The sequence below is a fragment of the Anser cygnoides genome, chromosome Z, assembly GCF_040182565.1.
Source record: "Anser cygnoides isolate HZ-2024a breed goose chromosome Z, Taihu_goose_T2T_genome, whole genome shotgun sequence".
NCBI lineage: Eukaryota > Metazoa > Chordata > Aves > Anseriformes > Anatidae > Anser > Anser cygnoides.
Window position 1 is genome coordinate 30986478 of NC_089912.1, and position 22031 is coordinate 31008508.

Below are 22031 nucleotides of genomic sequence, written 5' to 3' on the forward strand. Positions count from 1 at the left end.
AAATAGGCATACCACATTCCTTTAGGAGGAAAATAAACTGCATTTTTGAATACATACGTTACCACTTATCTATGGCTTCAAGTTTGGGCAGTACAGTTTTAGTGTTCTCTTCACTTGTTTTGTTAAAAACATCATTTTGTTAAAAGACAGTGTCTAGCAAAGCATGCATTGTTTTAGCTGATGCATAATAGATTTTTGAATTTCAACTAAAAATCGTTACATCACACTGCACATCAAATAAAAAAAATCTTTAAATTAATTATACTCCTACTTACATGTATGTAAGCATTCTGTAACAGTGGTAGCATCAATCAGGTATCCATTGCACAGGCGACAGGTTATGTGGGCATTAATGTCCCAAAGCTTAATCTTTCTTGTTAGCATCTTTGGTGTCTGCAGAAAAGACATATCATACAGTAACATAGCTATAATGATGAGGTAAAAGTAGTTTGGGCACAAATGATTAACTAGAATTCACCTTAAAGATATGTTTACACAGCTAAAGGCTCTCATACACTGTATATATATACACACACGTGCGTGTGCACACGATGGTAGCACTAACTTTGAAAGAACTTCACAGAAATGAAAGGTGAAAATGAGAAGTTTTTACAAGTCAAGGTTTCACTGTTTTACAAGTTAAAGTTTTACTAGCATAGACAACAGTCTAATACACTATTGATAAGCCCCTTGCTGCCCACGGGACTTGGATATGAGATAAAATCCTACCTTCTGTTGATCTATGTGATCACATTTGGTTTAGCCATGGGAAAAATTTCATCAAAAAAAAAAAAGGAGGAGCAAAAGTTCTCAGAATAATTTGAAAGCATTTTTGCATTTTTTAAACTCAGAAGTCAAAAGAACTGGGACTGATCTGGCATAGTATGTTTAACCACACTTAAGTATCTGCCTTGTGCCACCATGGTTAAAGCATAATTTTGAAGCCATCTCAATTAACAGACCTGAAAAGTAAACCTTATGAAATCTCATTTTATTTATACTCAAGTTAATAGAAGAGCACATTACAAACCAAAATTGTCTCACTAGGAGAACTGCAGTTTGCCATACTAAGAAATGTTAACTAGAAAGTTTTTCATTCTTCAGAGCAAACGATGGCATAACCATCATTAAACTGAAAAATTAAATAAATAAATAATCAAAAGTTAGAAATGAAACCGCTCATTTAACTTCTTTTGCAGCAACTCCAGTTACTTTGAGAAAACAGCAAACAAAACTTGTGCCTGAAGAAGCACATTGATACTTTTTAAATGTATCTGTATTTTCTTTTTCAAAATATATTGACAAGAAAATTGTACTGTTACCATAAGTTGACAGCAGTAGAGTTAATTACATAAGCCATTTTAGGATGCTCATAACTTATTGCATTTGGCTCCTGCTGTGCAGATGTCACCTGATTACACTGTTCTCTACTAAAATGACTTGACTGTCCCTGGCTCACAGATACTAGTTTTCTTCTAGTTTACTTTGGAATACATTTCAGAATTTGTTTGGCAACACATTTTTCCCACATTTCACAAAAAAGTGTCATAATGAGGTTGTATCACCTTAACTTAAACAAAGGAAAAGAACATGACAAATTAATTAAGTAGTATTAATCAGAAAGAACTATCACAAGGCAAACTTTCATAAGAATCAGAACTATACCAGCGATAAAATAGTACTTTGTATTTCATTATAAGTTATAGAAAAGCACATCCACCACAAGCCCATGCAGAACTGCATGTCCTATACAAAAAGGACTAGGAAGACTTCTAGTTCTCATGGCTAAGACAACACAGACATCAAACTTGTTTTAAAGCATCTAGATTTCTTAATTAAGCCAGTGACTAGCTGTTACAGAAGAATGAAAGTGAAAACCCCAGTGCCCAGACCCAAAGATAGGTCAAAATCAGTGCTAGGAAACTGAATTACTTTTCTAAATCTTATTTTACAAGTTTGCTTCTAACCATCTGAAAAACACACACACATTAAACATTTTCAAGTTAGCACATAAGGTATCCAGTTAAAGAATCTACTGCATGAATTACTTACATTTCTTAAATTAAAGTAAAAAGATATATATATCTTTTATGATATATCACTTTTAAGAAGAGTTCAGGAGACAGCTCAGAACTTCTATTCATGTAGACAGCACCTTGGAAAACATAATTCATGAAAGGCAGAAGAGAAACCAAGCTACAGGAATACTTAGAAGAGGCTATATTAGTACAACGCTAGTGACTTGCCTAGCCAGGAATTCAGAAAGAGATGTTCAGGACTGAAAGATTTAATCTAACCTTTAATGAAGCATAAGTGCCAAAGATACTACAGTGGAAACTGAAGCAAAGAAATTATTAATTTTCTTGAAAGACCTTGACAATTTTTTCCCCACTGCATTGCCATAACAGGCATCACATGATCTAGCACTAGGGAAAAAAAAAGTGCAGCAAATGAAAACCAATTCAGATGGGACATAATATTATGAGAACAACGAACAAAGCACACAACAAAGAAGGTAAATATACTACAAAGAAGTAGTAAAGCCATTTTTAGCAGAAGAAAAAAAAAGAGCAAAGATGAAACACTCCACTGACCGAATGACAAATAAAATCATACACTTCTTAGCAACTGAGAAAATACATGTCCAACAGAATATCCTGAGAAGGCCTAACTGGCAAACCAAACCTGTGAAAGTTTCATATACCTTTTTAGAATGGCTCAAAGAAACTCAATAGATGATTAAGAACAGGAACAGGAAACTATTGCCAGAAGTGACAGACTGCGAGCAAGTTTTTCCAGTGCATTAGCTACTTCAGTTTCAAAGCAAGATTAAAAACTGCAGTCGGAGATTTCTCCAGAAGGCCTGGCCCACACTGCTAGCTTACAGCAACTAAAACAAGAGAAGGAAGCATTTTCTGCATATACATACATGGAACCTTCAGTGCAGCGGATAAGCAATGCAACTTTTAACGTCTTTAAGCAAGCTGTCAGGATCAGACTTCACTTTAACCAGTATCTCGTGCCCTCTAGCGTAAGGAAAAAAAAAATGCTTATTTGTTTTTCAAAACAGTTTATTTTTCAAATCTGTAACAGCAAGAGGACTTACACAGTGTTAAAAGGAGGAACTAGCAGCAAAATGGTGTGTTACAAAAACGTCAGTTTAGTTAGACTACATTTTTAGAGACTTAGACTTTGAAGACAACTCAAATTCCTTCCCTGAGGGAAAGAGAAAAAATAATTAAGCTAAACTAATGACATAGATAAAGAAGAAATGGAAGGATAGAAGGTCTAAAGCTACAGCCTCATGTAAGAAATTAAACTCATTAATAACAGCAAAAATTAAAAACTCAAAGTGATTCCGGATTCATCATGTATCTATTCTGTATTGCTTCAAAGGAAAGTAAATAGCGTAACCACAAATTACACCATCAACTTTTTTTTTTTTTTTAATTATTATCATTTGAGCAGGATAAACAGGATAAATTTTGTACTAAGAAATACAAAGCTAAGCTACTATTCACAACATTTCGGAAGAAACTCTCCATGTCATCGGGGAGGTGACTGTCCCCCTCTGCTCTGCCCTTGTGAGGGCATATAACAGGACAAGGTAGAATGGTTTTTAACTAAAAGAGGGGATATTTACATTAGATGTTAGGAAGAAATTCTTCACTCAGGGGGTGGTGAGGCACTGGAACAGGTTTCCCAGAGAGGTTGTGGATGCCCCATCCCTGGAGGTGTTCAAGACCAGGCTGGATGGGGCCCTGGGCAACCTGATCCAGTGGGTGACATCCTTGTCCAGGGTAGGGCGCATGGAACTATTTGATCTTTAAGGTCCCTTCCAACTCAAGCCATTCTATGATTCTATGAATCTATGTGAATAGAGGTAGAGCACAGGATGTCTTGCATGTTCCTACCTGACATGTGTTAACAACTATCAACTTACATGGGGTACTGCTCTATTTAAACTACATATCTGCTCTTGAGGAGCTCCAATATTCCCATGTTCCTATACAGCACACTGCTGAAAAAAGTTAGTCACTTTCATCACGTAAGATAGGCAAGTTCTCACCAAATACAAATACAGACACACACACAAACTCTTTGAGTAACCATATCTACATGGAATAACCATATATACATGGAAGTTCACTTCTGTAGAGAAAAAAATGGATCATGTCCAAAGATTAGAAGCAAACAGAAAATACAACAACTGCAAAAATTGAAAAGCATACCATAAATAAAATCCCAAATCTTATTTCTAAGTCATCTTAACTCCACCTTAATTATTATAGAATCTCCCACTTATTTCAATGTGGGAAGCACAGTAATGAGTTACAATCTATTTGTTAAAAATGTATGGTCTTACAACACACAATTACAGCTAGCAAATCTCAGCTCAGTTACTGAGTTTACCAAACCAAGCTACTGAAAAACCTAGTTAGGCTTTTTTTTTTTTTTTTGAAATAGTGGGCTCCCATGAAAGCGACATAACGTATATTGAGAATCACAATATTCTTCAGAAGTCTCGGCATTTTCCTTGACTATTTATATAGTAATCTCAAAGAGCTTCTTCTACCATAGTAACATGTAATAATATAAAGGAAAGCAGGAAAAGCACATTTACTGGCTGCTGGATTTCTACGCAATTCCAACAGAAGTAACATCCTTCTGCACAGACTTTTTATACTTTCTGCACAGACAGCTAATCCATATTAGTAATATCATACATTGCAAGTAAAAACTGGCACTAAGCAGCATGACTATGCAGTGTCCAAAACACAAAGTTAGACTAAGAACCACCAAGATTATCCAGTAGCAAACCTATTTTCTGGACAGAACCAAGCTTTCCCTTTAACACCCTTCCCTTTGAAAAAAGGAATTAATTTCTCCAAATCTGAACTTCAGGTAGTATCTTGCACAAATCTCATCTTCTCATCCCTCAACCAGAAGGCAGTATTTTTTAAGAAGGGAGATAAATATGAATTCAGGAAATTCCAAAACAAGTAATCTAAAAATAATAATAAAAAATCCAAAAACATCTCTGAATACATGTTCCCAAGCAAGCCTGCAACTTCAAAACATAATAATGTTCAGACAACTGGATAAAGCCCCAAGCAACCTGGTATGACCTCATAGCTTACCCTGCCTTGAACATTTGGATTAGATAATCTGGTATCTCTTCCAACCTGAACTACCCCATGATCCCATTAATTTACTACCCTATTACAGTGCCTTGGTCTACCCATGTGATAGGTAGACTTAATTTCTTAGTGTTTTGGCTACACTTAAGATGTTCATTTGAGTACTTCAAGGAACTGGTGTCTGGTTATAATCACACAGATTTAAACTCAATGAAGTTAGCACAATCCCACCTAAAACTGGCTGCTTTTCTTTTAAAAGTGGAAGAATTAGGTTGATGTTTAGTCACAAGCTCTATCCTGAATTAATAACAGGAGGAGAAGGTAAGTCTACTTTTCCAAAGCACCACCTAAGTCTGATGTCTTATATTAAAAAATAAACAAACAAAAAAAACCCACAATACCCAAAATAACCCACACAGCAAACATGCAACTTCGGAGGACAAACCAGCATCTGAAAATTTGCAACATCATTTTCAGAACCAAACAATCTTTTTCACAATTGAACACTGCAAACCTTAGTCCCCTGTAGCAGTTAGAAGACTACAAATACCTTTCTTAAATTTATGTTTAAGAAAGCCAGCCAAAGTCAAGCAAAGAAAATCTGTAGGACATAGGCCTTCATTTGTTTTCCTACACAGTTACCTGCTTAAATTATAGCCTATTACAGCAGGTAATCTAAAATAAACTGAAAGAAGTGTAGATAACTTTATGAGACTCTTAATCTGCTGACTGAACAGTGACATTAGGTAAATATTTTAAAGTTTCTCACTTCTCATCTAGCAAACAAGTGAATTAGAGTCAAAACATGATCCTCCTTCCCTCAAGACCTTGTTGTTGGAATGAGGAAGTTTCAATTATCAGTTCTAGAATCACAAAACATTTCTTGACAAAAAGAAGCTTCTTAATAATCAACCTGAAATTCATCTGCTTTTACAGGAATTGCAAAATGCAAAGAAGTTATAACTCAGCAGGTTACGAAGATTCATAGGATCATGTAGGTGGGAAGTAATGTCCGGACTCTAATCCCACCGTGCACTCAAAAGTGGCCTTACTCAATTTACCAACTCAACTTTCTAGGAATACCAATATCTCAGACAATAGCTGAAGAGCCACTTTTTATGCATATGGTATTTTCCACTGGGAATTATTTTAGAGTCATAACAAAACAAATCAACAGCATACTTACTGCTTTAAAGAAACAGGAAACCTTCTAGAGTTTCATAGACCTGAATCAATCCTTGAAAGAATGAAGTAGTCCTGTTTTAGAGAAATTTTAAAAAGAAAGCCCTGAAAAGTCTAGGCTGGATCAATCTTTGTCATTGAGGAAAACTAACAAAGCCTACTTTCCTGAACTCTGCGAGTAAAGAATTCTGAAATGGATGAGAAAGATAATGGAAGAGCTATCCAATTCAATCTTGAAGAGACTGCTTTCCTAACAGCTGTAAAACAATGAATTATTCAGAAACAGCCTATCTACAATGGAAAGAGAAGAGGCAATCTTTAAGTGCTGGAATATGGACAGCACACAAGCAGGAAGTTCCAAACATCCTACTAATATGCCAAAATGATCACTTGGACAAAGATTTATATTTCTTCATCTTGGTTCCAGTTAACATTGATTTATATAATCACACTGCTGGAATGGAATGCCATCAGCATCTGACTGTCTGGTAAGTATTACATCATACACAAGGCAATGCATGAAGACAATTATAAAGGCATCTGGACTACATTCCTAATTAGAATAAATAAACACACACACAGAGTCAGGAGACCCTGGCAGTGGACATGTACATCGGTCAACTGGTGTTGTTCATCCAATTATTTCATCTACTAAGGCAACTTTCCACTATCAAGCAAAAATGTGGCAGTTTATTATAGATCTCTCCAGGAAAGCCGCATCACCAACAAGTCAATGCTGAATGCTCATGTACAAATTTTTACCTTTCAGAGAGATTTCAGTCCTGAAAATTATGATTAATGTAAGCTCGCAGAGAGGATAAGCAGAGTCTCCTTCAAAGTATGGCCTTATCATTAATACATAAACTAGTCAGGAATGTTTTGGCCTACTTGAGGCATACCTCTTAAAACAGCATTTCTTTTCAGAGTCTGCCATCCAGAGACCTGAAAAGACAGAAAAATAGTCTGAAAGTTAACATCCAAAATTCCTCAAATTCCTGCTGCCACTTAGAAATACGTAGCTCACCAAATTCACCTGGACGTTTCTACATTAATTTAAGATAACAGCAGGGTGGAGGCATACAATTTGTATCTGATTATGTAAAAGGAAGTGAGGAAAGACTGTCTGAACTAAAAAGACTGAAAAGGAATTTCAAAAGGAAAAGATGCAATATAGTCTCCTATGAAAGGACACAGTCACCACAGAAAACTCAAAAATCCAGCCAGACCTGTCACTATATGATGGAAAAATTAAGAGAACTAGATTATGTTCAAAAATAACAAAAATGAGATAGCCACAATTTATGGATTATTTAGATAGTGGTCAGTCAATACTTTTTTTGTTGTTGTTAAAAAAATGAATTGGAGATCCACAGACAGATGACTATTATTCTCAGTTTTCAAGCTATATTTACAAGTAATCTGTAAAATCCAAAAATACTGTCAAGGAAATACTTTTTATTTCCAGAATCTCTAGATATTTTCCAAAATAAAATTTATATATATATATATAAACACCTTTGTGTCACTTTCTAGATAGAGGATAATCTCATACAAATATCTCAGCCTGACAAAAGAAGGCAATTTTTCTAGTTAAATTTATTCACATGTGGAATACTCAGATGTTACAGAGACAGGTAATGAGTACTACTGCTTCCATCTTCCTGCTCCACAAATCAAAGCATGGCTAAGGGAATTACAAATACCATGACACAAAATATTTATGGTAGTACTAGGCAAGAACGCCGATACAAAGCAAAAAAATATCTTTGCAATTCTACTATCAAATGCTTTTACTGCATTCAGAGAAAATTCCACTGTTAGCACTAAGCAATGCAAAGTTGCATCAGATGCTCATTCATTGGAACCCACAAAAAATATCTTCACAGGATGTAAAACCACTTGTAAGAACGGGAGAAGAAAAAAAGCAGCACCTGCCACAAAATGTACTTCTGCAACACAATGTGGAGAACAGAGCAGGCAATTTGAAGACAGAGTCAGAGGTTTATCACCAGCCTGAGAACACATCACAACATAAACCGGTGAGTAACAAAGTCTTCCAAAAGGGATGGTTGTGCATATTCCTCACTGCTGCTGGGGGAGGACGGGGTCACACTTCACTTGAGCTGGAAGGAGAAAGTAGCACTTAAGTTGTGAGAAATATGCCAACAGTCAAGTTGGTCCTAAATCACCACCATATGCTTCATGTTCTAGTTGCAAGAAGACAGTGATGCACTATAAAAGCTTAATACAGGGAAATTCAGTTCATTTAGAGAGAGAGTTCTTGAGAACTGGGCAAGTGGATCGATCTACTGATCCTGCACGCTAACATGTTAGAAGAGAGTACTCCTATTCCAAATTGATTTTATTTAAAGGACTGTTCAAACTGCTCTTGATAACGTGGCAGATTATCTAACTGTAATTCTTGTTCGTACCACTCAGCTCGGTAAGGCAAAACAGGAAGTTGCTCTGCCCAGGTACAAATCCAGAAGTGAAGTGGACACCTGAAGGATTTACAAACCATTTAAACCTCATTCTTTTCTAAAAGGATAAGTACACTTTTTTTTTTCCTTTTCCTTCTGCTGAAATGTAATGTTGCTACATTAAAAAGCATTAAAAATAGTGATCACGGTGGAAGGACCCTAAGGAAAAACAGCTACGTGTGGGAGATGCTAGTAATTTTGCTCAATAATTACTGAGAGGTACTAAAGTTACAGAGCACTGGAAGCAGAATGAAAACAATAGCAGGTATACTTCAATTCACAAGGGTAGCAGTATTGAAGTGAAAGTCACAGCTCTAAGAGCAAAACATTACAATGAAGGAACTTTGCACAGACCCAAAACTTACTACTGGAAAGAAAATTTTCAAATTTAGATATCAGCCTGCAATACATTTGTTAGTATCTGCATACAGATGAAACCTAGTAGACAAACAAGTTGAATTAAACTGCAGAAAAAAATACACAAATTCACGCTCTAAGCATAATGCAACTGAAGTAGTGTTGCACTCTCATGAGGTCGAATATATGAAGAAATACGAGCAAAGAATTTGCACCTCCTCAGCTATTTGGATTAAGTCACAAAAATAGCCTGTCAGTGTAATCAATTGCATTAGAAACAAGGAAGTTATTAATAACTGAACAAGGAAGCCTCTGTTTCACAAGGTAAGTTACTTAAAAGTAACTTACTAGAATAAAGTCATGCAGCAAATGGAAAAAAAATATGGCTAAGTGTTTCATTTAAAAAAACACCACCAACAAAACCCACCACTTCAACATAAAGTACCTAATACTTCTGCAAATCTTTCCATCACAGGACAAGATCTTTTACAAGTCAGATATTTATTTCAGGAGAACAGGAGTAGTCATAGCCCTACTTTCATTGTATCGGTTCATACAGCTCATTCAGTCCTCTGGAGAATGGTGAGATTACTACCTCAGGTAAGCAACTTCAGATGTGGGACACTTTTTTTTTTTTTTGAGGGATGGAAGGACAAAGTAAAGAGAATATTTGCATATCCTATGACTTCAGATAGAAAAGTCATTTGTTTCAACTGTTGCCAAGATTACTACTGTTGAATATTCAAACATCAAACAGTGCATTAGCCACTTAGAACAGTAATTTCAAATAAACCGGAATGAGAACATTGTGCTGGGTTTAGCAAGATGGAGAAACAGAAGAAAATATTCTTCCAAGTTGAGTTTTTAAATATTGTAAACTTCAACAAAAGTCTGTGTGTTGTGTCTGTAAAGCCCTATTTAAAGAAGCTACTAGAAACAAATCTTTGTTTAGCACGATGAAATGTGGTTCAAGACTTGCATTTGCTTTAGCAAGTCAAGTTCTGATAAACAACCGATACATCACATTTGTATGACATACTTCATCCACTTAATTATGTTAAAGCACCAAATGTATACAAGTACTCTTTTTAGTATCACACCAGCAATTCCTCACATCTTACTATACTATTACTCCTGGCAAGTAATTTTACCCATTTTTAGAAATGGATTAGTACCAGCAGATGGCACTAGTGCCCTAACCACATCAAACAAGTCTACGCATTGCTAACATATTCAACACAGAAAGCGTAAATAAACAAAACGTGCAAACAAAACCCACCAAACCTTACACATCTGTTGTTTCCACCTTCCTAAAACAAAAATCCACTAAGCACGTAGTTTATTTTGATCAGTTCATAGTACTTTGACAATACTGAGAAACCTGTGCTACCACCATAACACTGCGTGCAGCATGCTTTCTGGTGTTTCTTGCTCAGGGCTTTTTGTTGTTTTAAGTTTACCTTCTGTCGAGTGGAACACTGCAATTTCAGTTCTGTGCCCACTTCATAGGCATGCTGAGCAACCCGCTGAGAGCACATACAAAGCAACTGACACATCAGGTTCCTCCAGTTTCAGTGAAAATTTAAGAATTCATTTTCCGGCATCTCGAAGATAGAGCCTCCAAGAATAGTACGCTATGTTTCACTTCTCTGAGTATTTGCCTCACTGCTAAATACTACTAAAAACTGATATCCAATGGAGCCCCGAGGCTGCAGCCTGCTGTTCCTGGTACAGACCCTCTCACTTGTGTGCACACCTCCACACACAGCTCCCCAGGACTCCTCTGCTCCCCCAGAGGCCACCCTCCACCATGGGCTCACAGCCTTAGAGGCACACCATGGACACAAGGGCCCCTATGACCCAGGGAACCCCCACACCTCGTTTATGCCACCTCTCCAGTTACAGGCACCTCACAGGCCTTCTGACTACAGGTCTGACTGCAGTTCCTGGCTGTCAGACCACCCTGCATGCAGAACTGGGAGCCCTCCAGCCAGAGAAAAAGTTAAAGGAATGTAAACAACAACAGACTGCGCTGATCAGGCACAGGGTAGTACTACCTGGCAGACATACTGACCAGCCAGCTATATACATGGGACCAGCCCTCTGAATCCCCTTTTCCCTCTGTTTTTCCACATATGTTCCTCCCTAAATCATCCAAATGCCTCCCTTCCCCTGCCTTTGGCTCATCACCAAAGCATCCTTTAAGTCCCATGCCACCCCCAAATGCTCTTTCCCCACATCCCTGTGCAGCAGTCTTGCAGGCCCCTCAGACCAAAAGGTGCCCCAGCATCTATTCACAGTGGTAAGTGTCCATCCGACGTGGCTGATGGCTTCCCAGGGACAGCCCCGGTTAGGTGACATCCCTGATAGTGTGTGCCCTACACCGATTCCTTATTTTGTGTTCCTCACCTGCCACTGAGTCTCTGTGATCCTCTGGGTTTGTGAAGATGGGCTGTTGACAGGCTGATGGCTCCTGTGACGGGCCTGACAGTAGTTACACCGTGTACAATTTCCCTATCTTCCCCCTCCAAGTCTTGTGGGTGTGCAGATGAGCTTTATCATGGAACTTATCAGGTCCCTCTAAATGTATGTATAGAAGCAAAGTAATGCAAGCTGTTCTTCAGCCCTGCCAAAGGGTAATACTGAAGCTGAGAGCGCAGAACACAGGATGGATCCTCACCAAGGAACAGTCTTCTACCAAGAGGTTATTTCTCAGGTGGCCGAGGGTTCTTCCGAGCAAGAAGTATTTTCTATGTACAAGTTCATTACAGTATATTCCACTGAGCACTTAGAAATACTTACCCCTCCTTAGTCTCTCACAGCTAGGTTTATGAAGTATATGAATGCTAAAACAGAGTAAAGTGCTGGCAGTTAGATAAATACTTTAGCTGTGATTCAGAAAAGAGAAGAAAAATGAGGTTAGATCGGCTAACTACTCCAATTACACAGCACAGAGTGCACATAATTATCAGATAAGCCATTGCCTCAATGTTTCTTTCAGGGACTTGCCTGCCCACCATAACTAAAGCGTAGGATGACAGTTTGACTCTTACAATCAATATGACTTTCTCCACTATTTCAGTTTGCAGCCATTTACAACCAAATCTCATTTCCTTCATAATGACTATTTCAGAACAGAGGGTTATGTTAATTTCACTACAGATAAGAAATGACATATTACAAGTTCTATAAAAATTTTCAGAGAATGTACTTACTTTTCATGAAGGGACTGAAAAGCCATTGAGCTACCTTTCTTACCACAAGCGAATGTCAATACCTACTTTTGGTTTTACACATTTCAATACTTTGGGTTTCAGTTTTTTTGGTGGTTGGTGTTTTTGTTTTCTGAGACATTTCATTGCTCCCTAATGAATGGGATGCCTCCCTAGAAGGTGTAAATTTATAAACTGCAAGTTCCTGATTTCTTCCCAGTATCTAGAATTATCAGACTTTTGTGTCAGAGATACAGTTTCATAACATGTTGTATAAGAAAGTCATATAACTAAGTAAAAAAGAAAATGTAAAGAGGATGGCTGAAACGGTGCAAATCTCTAGCCCACTCATTTTTTTTTCATTCTGTAATAATCCCTAAGCATAGGACTGTTTTAAACACTGTTATGAAGAACTAGCAAAAAAAAAAAAGAACAATAACAAAGAAAACTTATTTTGTGGACAGCAAGTAAAAGCTCTTTCAAGACAGACATCTGGAAAATTTCAATTAATATATCAGCATCACTAGCTTTACAAGAATACTGAAGACTTTAGAAAACACTAAACCTTACAAGCCCAGCTTTAAACTGGCCGTGTGAGTTGGTCATTTAAAAAGGTTTTTGTTTTGTTTTGTTTAAATCCGTAGTCTTGGTTCCGTAATTGACAAGCTAGTGCAATGTTTTTTCTCTCCCTCCCTGCAACCACCTGGCAACGAAAACAAGCTGTGCCTGAATATTTCTGTGGCAGAATTGCCTGTGCCTAATAAGCATAACTTGTTCTTCAATATTACTCTCAATATTTTAGTGCTGGGTTTTAAGTTGTCACATTGTAAAGTCAGAAATTCTCACTATTCATTAAAAACGTAAGAGTAATGTGAAACGATTAATGATTAAGACATAATTAAGAGTCAAAGAGTAGCAGGTGACAAGACAAGACAAAGTATGAATAATGTGATCTTTAGCCAACTTACCTGAACTAATCATGATTAAAATTTTCTAAAGTAACACGACAGACTATGACGGTAATGTCAGCCATCAGGTAATTAAAAGGGAGAGAGAGAGACTAGTATCACATCACTTTCAGGAAAGCATCCTTTAAAATGACCGTGTTCTATTTGTTACTTTGATCTACTATGCTTGAGAACAGACTGCACTTTGGTCTTCTTTTGAGGATACTTGACTAACGGGTTAAAGGGAAACCACTTGGGGTGTAGTCACGCCATTACTAATAGTTGCACTAAGGTGTCTAAAGAACTGTACAGCCCTAGGTGAAACGTTTGCTTTTTACACGTTTGTTTCGTTCATTTCAATGAAAGATAATGCAATGCAAAAGTAAGACACCACTCTTAGTAAATTACATGTAGAAAATGACACAAATGTTTAATATGAAGTAAAATAATCAGGACATCGTAGGATTAAATGTACCTTAAATCTACATAAATATAGAATCATTTGATCTTTACTCATGCCTCATACTTACCTTTTATGGTACAATGAGAGCAAAAAAAAATTTTTTTAATAGAACACCTGTGTCTCACTATACAAAATGAATTATGCCCTGAAGTAAGTTGTCAACACAACAAAGATGACTGTTCAATTTTCTGCCTTCCATACTATTAGTACAACATATAATGAGGAAAAAAGGGACTTCAGTAAGGCAAAAGAAATAGCAACTCAGCTGTAGACGAGTGACTCCAAATGCATCCTATTCCCCTTTGTAAAAACTTTAACAACTCATCTTCCTTCATTTCACTTAGATGTTCCTTATTCCTCTCTACAAACACCATCCTTTCTCAACTTCTGCAGTAATTAGCATTTTTAGAAAATTCACAAAATAGTAACTACCATAAAAATATTAAATATTACAGAAAAACAGAGCCATTCAAACTCAGTTTGGCATCTGATCATAAAAAAAAACAAACTCAAAATTACTGGACACATGCTTAATACCAGTGCTGAATACAAAGAGATTTTAATAAAAGGTTTTGTTTAAATCTTTTCCTTTAAACTTTGCTTAGATTTGGAATTTTGACAGTCCGCATTAAAATTGACTGTACTGGAATCCTGAACAGTCAAACAAATACTACCTACTAGCTAAATTTTTAACAAAGAAAAATCAGATAACTCATTTCTAAAAGTGTCTACAGCCAGAAATATGTAAATAGTCAAATTGTAGTGATATAGGATGTAGTGATATAGTTTTTTTAACATGTGAGTTGACAACACATGCTTATAAAACCCTTCTAAGTCTAAATTAAAGATGGCACTCTCAAAAAAAAAAAAATCAAGAAAATCACTAACAAGTCTACCCTTAATAAAATAAATACAAAAGATTAGGGAGTTGTAATATGTGATATTATACTGTACATTATAAACTCATCTACACCTTTTCCTACCTGTTAGAGTGACAGGACACCTTGAAGAAGATGGGCATCATCCCTGCACTGAGATTTGCATTTCATTTTCTGTAAATGTTAAGTTTTATTATTTTCATAATACATATGAAGCAATAGTCACCATGAATTAGAAATACAAAACCCCCATATACAGTGTCTACCATCCAAACCCATGAAAGCATGGGGCAGTGGCAAATAGCAGATACATTAGTAAGAAATTAACTAAGTGATCCAAATAATACTTCAGGCATTACTGTTTCTCCAAGACTCAGCCTGCTGATACAGCACGGTCACAGCAAACTCAAGATGATGGTGATAAATTTGTGTTCTTCCTTCGTAGTTTGCGTTTGCTGATTTACAGCTGGCATGTTTCATACCTTCAACACTTTCATATTCACTGCATCCATTACTAATCCACTCATAAAGACTACCTGTGACCTCTTAAAATCTTTATTTTAGAAGCCCACTACATAATGTTCTTGCAGGTAATGCGTACCTTTCCATATAAATATATGGAAAGAAAATGAAAGCACATTTAAATTGCACAAACACGAATTCAAAATAGCATAGACATTAAGCTCCCTACTCCTGTAAAGCTGAAAAAAGATTTTGGCTTTAAATTCCTTCAGCTCCGACAGTGAAAGCAAACATATGCGATGAAATGCAAGACTGAAGTTTTCCTGACTGCAATTGATAATGATTGAAAATTGCCTCATACAAATATGCATAAAGCATCAATATTAAATCAGTGCTGGCATTTAAAAAAAGGTTCTCTTTAGGAAGAGGAGCAATAAGAGCACGAAGTAAGAGAATGGCAGATTTTTGAAGTATGGAAAAACGTATATACACACTAAATGCAACCTGGCCTTCTTCGCTGCTTCCCACCTGCCATCAAAACTTTCAGCCCTAGTGTGTTATTCCCCTTATCTTTCCTTCCCTACCCTTTCCACTGCCTCAACACTTTTTTTACAGAGTCAGGCAACAGATAAATATGTATCACATCCACCCAAGACACACATGCAAGTGTAATTATGGAAGAGGCTTTTCAAGTGGCAACAGATGGCAGGCATCTCCTATCAGAAATAAAACACGATCATGAAAGGAAAAGTATAGATGAGAATTTTTAATAGATGATTTCAGTTTTCTTTCAGAGTATTAACTTAAAAAGCTACCTTAAGTACAGTTACAGTCATCCACCTTGAGCTTACAGATTTCAATACAAAATTTCATTGTGTAAAGATGTAGTATCTTAAAATCAATACCCATAAACCACTGGAACTACTCCTAAAAATTGATACTATGTTACAAAACCGAAAAAGGAGAAATGTAATATAAAAACCACGAAAATGAGCTGACCATGGTAAAAGCACTCATCCCAGAGAAAGAAATGACAATTACAAAAATCATGCGTTCCTGTAACTAGCCAAGAGGACTTTAAGATTGGCGATAAATTACTTTGCTCTCTCCTTGAAGTGTATTATGGTGCAGAATTTGAATGACAGCTATATTTGAGAAAAAGCAGCATAATTCAGAACATACTACAGACAGGGTTCCTAAATTGTTTTCACATGTACTAATATTGTAAAGCCAGCCCGCAAACCTTAGGACAAAGGATCAATGATTAAAAACTTTGCTAGGATTCTTGAGTGAACATGTAAAATCACAGCAAACATTCTAACACAAATATACTGGAACAGGACAGAGTTAGTATACTTTTCCTACACTGGTCATGAGGAGGACCAGTGTAGGAAAATCATATTTAAATTGATTTCAAACAGATTTCATCTAGGCAATCAAATTTCAGAGGCAAGATACCAAATAGCCACTAGATAGCACCAGACTCCAACCACCAAACTCCAGAGCCAGTACTGAAATTCTTCATCTATGGAGGGAAAAGGTGGCTTTGCAAAAATCATAGAATGGCTCAGTTTGGAAGGGACATTAAAGATCCCATAGCTCCAACACACTGTCATAGGCGGGACACCACCCACCAGACCAGGTTGCTCAGGGCCTCATCCAACCTGACCTTGAACACCTCCAGGGATGGGGCATCCACAGCTTCTCTGGGCAACCTGTGCCAGTGCCTCACCACCCTCTGAGTGAAGAAAAAATGTCTGCAATGAGCAGCCATGACTCTGGAGACTCACAGACTGAAAGCAAATCAAGTGGCCATACTACAACAGCATGAAAACCGTGGGTTTCTTTATGCCTACAGCAACCTCAGCCTTCCCAACCACTTTTGACCCCTGAAATATATCACATAATGGGCAGAGAAAAAGTCAGCAGCAGAAGGGCAGGGGAAAGGGAAAAAGCAAGACAAAAAGGCTCTAGAAATGTCAAAACTCTTTTAAAGCTTGGTGCCTTGCACTCGTTTCAGTTGTTTTGCTCTCACTCGACTGCGCTGGAGTTAGAGATATGGTACTTGAACCATGACGCGACTTATTGCAATAATATTAAACCCATTTAGAGAAAGTTAGGATGAAATTTTCTGCCCTCCTTTTACATATCCCAATAGACTCAGTGATATTTAGGGGGGGCAGAGGAGGAAGTATTAGAAACATCTTCCATAAACATCTTTCATAACTTCTGTACTCATCTGTTAACAGTGACTGCAGAGTATTTAAACAGTCATTTGGCTGTCATGTAAACTACAGGTTTATATTTAATCTTAGCCAGTACCTTACCCTCCACAGAAACCACTTCCACAATGCTGCTTTCATTGCTTTTGAGAGTTGCAAAAGTACGCAAATAGTGAGTAACAGTAAGCATCTACCAATACTCTGAAATTGTGTTTCAGTAACGCAAGCCATTTCCATTTCATTCCGGTAAAGCTTTGGCAGCTGCAGCATAGGCAGACACAAGCTTAGATGCGAAAATGAGGAAGGATGATGTATCAAAACAGATGTTTCATTTAATACTTTTTTTAAATTTAATTTAATACTAGATAATCTAAAAAAATTCTTCACATTTGTGATATAATCCCATTAGAAGAGCTCAAAAAGCTCTCAAAAGCTCTACAGTATCAACACATTTTTTTATTTTTATTTTGAGGGATCTGTATTTAATCAGATGGACTTACTACTCTAAGTATGTGGCTTATTGTACAAGCCTGCACATGGACCAGTCTTTCACTCAGTCTAGTAATGCATATGATTACAATGAATTTTAGCAAATGAAACTTCTCTTTAGAACACCTTTTACAGATTACAACCTCACAAATCCAATCTTCAGTAAATTTTCTTGCAAGAACCAAAAACTCTGAAAGAAGCTGTTACTCTGAAGTAGTAAACATTTAGCCTTATCTGCCATCTAGCTGTCTTAATTAGCACAACTACAGAATTTCATCACTGCATGCATCACTGCAGGTCTTAACGGAGTCTTATTAAAACAGCACCTTCCATATAGGTAGCATTGTTTCAAGGCTTAGGAACACTCTGGGAATGACTCATCACACTGTAGATAGTCTTCTGCTGGCCTGATAAATTCATTTATTCACATGAAGGTTAAAAAAGAACTGGAGAATACTCAAGGGAAGAGGCTGCATGCACTGCACAGTGATAACTGTGAGCTTCCTTTGGCAGCAGCAAGCCATTAGCTTGGCTCCACTGCCTGTGAAACCACAGCCTTCAGAACTCATAAGGAAGCTGCTTTCAAGCGGCCCCTCGCAATTAAAACACACTTAGCCGTGCAGACCATGAACTGTTCATGGTGGGGTGGGTGGTCCTGATGCATTCCTGAGAGCAGGCTAACAAACTGTGGGATGTGGAATAGTATCTATGCGACAAGAGGAGCACTACTTTTCTGCAAGACAGCCTGGAGAAGAGCACCCTCTGACCAACTTGATTCTGGGAAACCAGTTTTCAATTTCTGACAAAAAATCACTACCTTAATTATATATAAATTACTCTTTACATTCTGTTTCTTTTGTTTCGTGCTGAGAGTACAAGGTCATTTCTGATGAACGTCCACTGCAATCACTGATAAAACTGGGAAGAACCTTAGAGTGTCAGAGACTGGAAAAAAAAAAAAACCCACACTATAAAACCCACAACATTATCTCAGGAGCTAGCTTCCTTCTTTCATTAGTGACTATCACTACAGCCTCGTTGAGAATTTAGAGCCAGAAACTACAAACCATTAAAAAGGCAATTTGTTTCAATTCAGAACCTAGGGATCCAAACCCAGACCTTTAGTGAGGCTGTACTAGAAGGGACCTGAACCCACACCACTTTTTTGAACATTTAATGTCCATGCACTTGAGAGAAGGTAATTTATGACTTAACCACAGCTGAAACAGATCTGAATCTTCATTACTATGCCCTCTGTAGAACAGATGAGCAACTCACAATACCAAATTAACCTTAAGCTGTCACTTGAATTGATGTGTTTGCATTTGCACTGATTGCCCTGGAACTCTATACATGATAATAAGAGCTTGCCAAGTCCACCATGGTGAAGACAGAAGTTTAAAGGACCCTGTTACCAACTCCTTTAAAAATATATATATAAAAAAACCAAAACTTAAGTTTTGGTAACTATTTTAAAAGATCTTTTCCGTCCTCATTCGCCATATATACATACATTTTAACTTTCTTTGTTGAAAGAAATCTTAATCCTAGGTACCATGAAAACATCTATTTATGTATGATGTCATATGTGTTTCTACAGTCCCCTAAACCAACTACTTATTAACAAAGATGAGGAAAAGGTGTATCTGTAGAGAGTAATTGTAGAATCGTACAATCATTCAGGATGCAAAAGCCCTCCAAGATCACCTGGTCCAACCATCCCCCTACCACCAATGTCACCCACTAAACCATGTCCCTGAGCACCACGTCCAACCTCTCCTTCAACACCCCCACGGACGGTGACTCCACCAGCTCCCCTGGACAACCCGTCCCAATGCCTGACTACTCCTTCTGAGACGAAATGTCTCCTCATTTCTAAACTGAAAAAGGAAAAAGGTTAGAAAACCTTTTCGGGGTAACCTGAGAAGAGGGGATTTTATACCTCTTATGTGAAGCAGTTACAGATCTTTATCAGAGAGAAGCTTCCCATTCTCACGCAAATATTGCCAGTTTTTAAGAAAGAGAGGATAAATAATCTTCATACAGGAACTGAAAACAATTCCTTTGGGTATATAACAAAAGGCCTTTAGGAATTCAAGTTTTCAGTCCCCTGCTTCCACGTATTAGTCCAGACAGCAACAGCCCACTAATACAGTAACTGTCAAGATGGAAATCTGTGGTGAGAAGGCAGAAGTTACCATCAGGTAAGTAGGAAGGTGCTGCAAAACCCTGCGAACACTTTACCAGCAACCACTTGTCTTTTTAACATCTTTATGTAGTTTAACAGAACCCAGACTACAGCACATGACAGTTAATCAATTCAGTCCAAACAAAACAAAGATTTGAAAGAATCTTAAAAAAATCATGCCTTTGCTTAAAAAAAAAAATCTGTGAGCAAAGCTTTCAACTTCACTTCACTGTCCAACAATCCTCTCCAAACAGCTATGAAAGAAGATGAGCAAGTGTTACTAGAATTGCCCTGTACTTTGCAAATGGATAATAGGTATTCTCTGTTCTTTCTGGACTCAAATGTACACACAGTTAATAAAGTTAGCTACCCAATGAACTATACAACTCAAATGAAAGAGAGCCTCGCAGAATCTTCTTTCTGCTTTTGTTCTTGAAACCACAGGATGACTTTAAGATGTAGTCTGCTCTCACTTCTCCTATTGTTCTAACAGTTGCTTCGATTTATTTCTGACAGAGGTGAATATTTAACAGTTTCTTGGTCTCCTCTGAACTCTTGCTGCTGTAGCTCACTTAACCCAGACACGGTCATTCCCTTTCAAGTGACAGCAAATGTTAAAATAAACCTCGTGGTTAGCTTTCTTCACAGAAAATGCATTGTTTGTTTAGTATAAAGTTACAAAGAAAAAATTTAATCAAATCAGTAGGAAAGCTTTTTTTTTTCCTGTTCACAAAAACTGGATGTTCCTCTTTATTTCCCAGTATTTGATTACCTCAATTCTTACCTTGAAGTCTTGAAACCTCATTTTTGAAAAGATTTTCCCTCCTTTAAAAAAAAAAATAAAACATCCAAAGGTAATTACCTTAAGATCCAAAAGAAACACAATCGTTAAAGTGAAAACACTGAGGCAGTAACTTCAGAAAATCAGAGACATCCGAGATGGGACTTGCAGGTGTTGCAACAGACCAAAAGCAACAGAGGCTTCCAGATGCTACTTTCAAAGACAGAAAAATGCCTTCTTGTTAAAAATACAGGAGAATGCGCTAGTAAAAGCTTCGTTTTTCTTAATAAGGAGACGGATAAATATATCAATAATACATCAACCCATTAACAGTTGAAGTAAAAGTACAGTTGTCAGCCACTGTCAGCAGGAAAAATACTCAGTCTCTGAAATTCACTGCAATAGCTTGTATTTTGTTGTCAACATGTACTGCACAGGACTGGATTCACCATCTAAAATTTACTACTTGACTTCACTGTTGTGGAATGTTTTTCATGTATCTCGGCAATCTCCACTCATTAACTTCGAGAACATTTCACTTTGTTCAGTACAAAGGAGTTGCCAGACATAAGGAACCAAAGAGTGACAATCAGCTTTCTATAGTTTCACTAGTATAAATCCAACTGACTTTCAAAATTAAAATCTTATGGGTTTTAGGCATTTTATCAAATTCAGACGCTGCTGTTAATTTCACAGCAGTCAGTATTCTGCAAGTACTTTAGAGAATGCAAAGTACAGCAAGTGTAAATAGCAGAGAACTCAGGCTTTATTATGCAAGGCGTACAACAAATTTATTTCTAATAGACGTTAATGCAAACAGAGAATCTGTTATCACAGTGACCACTTACAAAGTTTCACAGGAAACATCTTTTCCAACTACTTCTGAACACTGTAAGACCTCAAGTAGGATAGGGGAGGAAGAGAGGGAGAGACTCAGACCATCGGCATTGACACCACCACCTATGACAACCTCCTCACCTCAAACCACACCACAGGGAGAAGCCAGTTTTCTTGACCAATGTTCATTAGTTTATGGATTTCCAAGGCTCTCTGCTGTGCACACCCACCTCTTTACATGAACAAACACACCGGCCTGAGCGCACACTCAGCCAACTTGTAGAGCTGACTCCATCCAAAACTAAGCGAAGATACAATCGTATGTTCGCCCCAAAACTTCAAAGTACAGAAAACTTCATCAAGTGATAAAAACCCGTTATCGGCACCCTTTT

General features: G+C 37.3%; 1 protein-coding gene across 7 annotated transcripts in view; it reads right to left on the bottom strand.

Annotated features, from left to right (window-relative positions):
- Positions 1-22031, bottom strand: part of PCGF3 (polycomb group ring finger 3) — a 52700-nt gene that overhangs the window by 19920 nt on the left and 10749 nt on the right. For 4 of the 7 annotated variants that reach the window (XM_066987861.1, XM_066987864.1, XM_013197540.3 and 1 more), the window contains exon 2: positions 276-393. In XM_066987861.1, the coding sequence (XP_066843962.1) occupies positions 276-384 (109 nt within the window). In that variant the 5' untranslated portion in view covers positions 385-393. Of the gene's footprint in view, positions 1-275; positions 394-2929; positions 2953-7222; positions 7266-8254; positions 8447-22031 lie in introns of those variants that run through there. The other 3 variants (XM_066987866.1, XM_066987865.1, XM_066987867.1) reach the window with 3 other exon arrangements.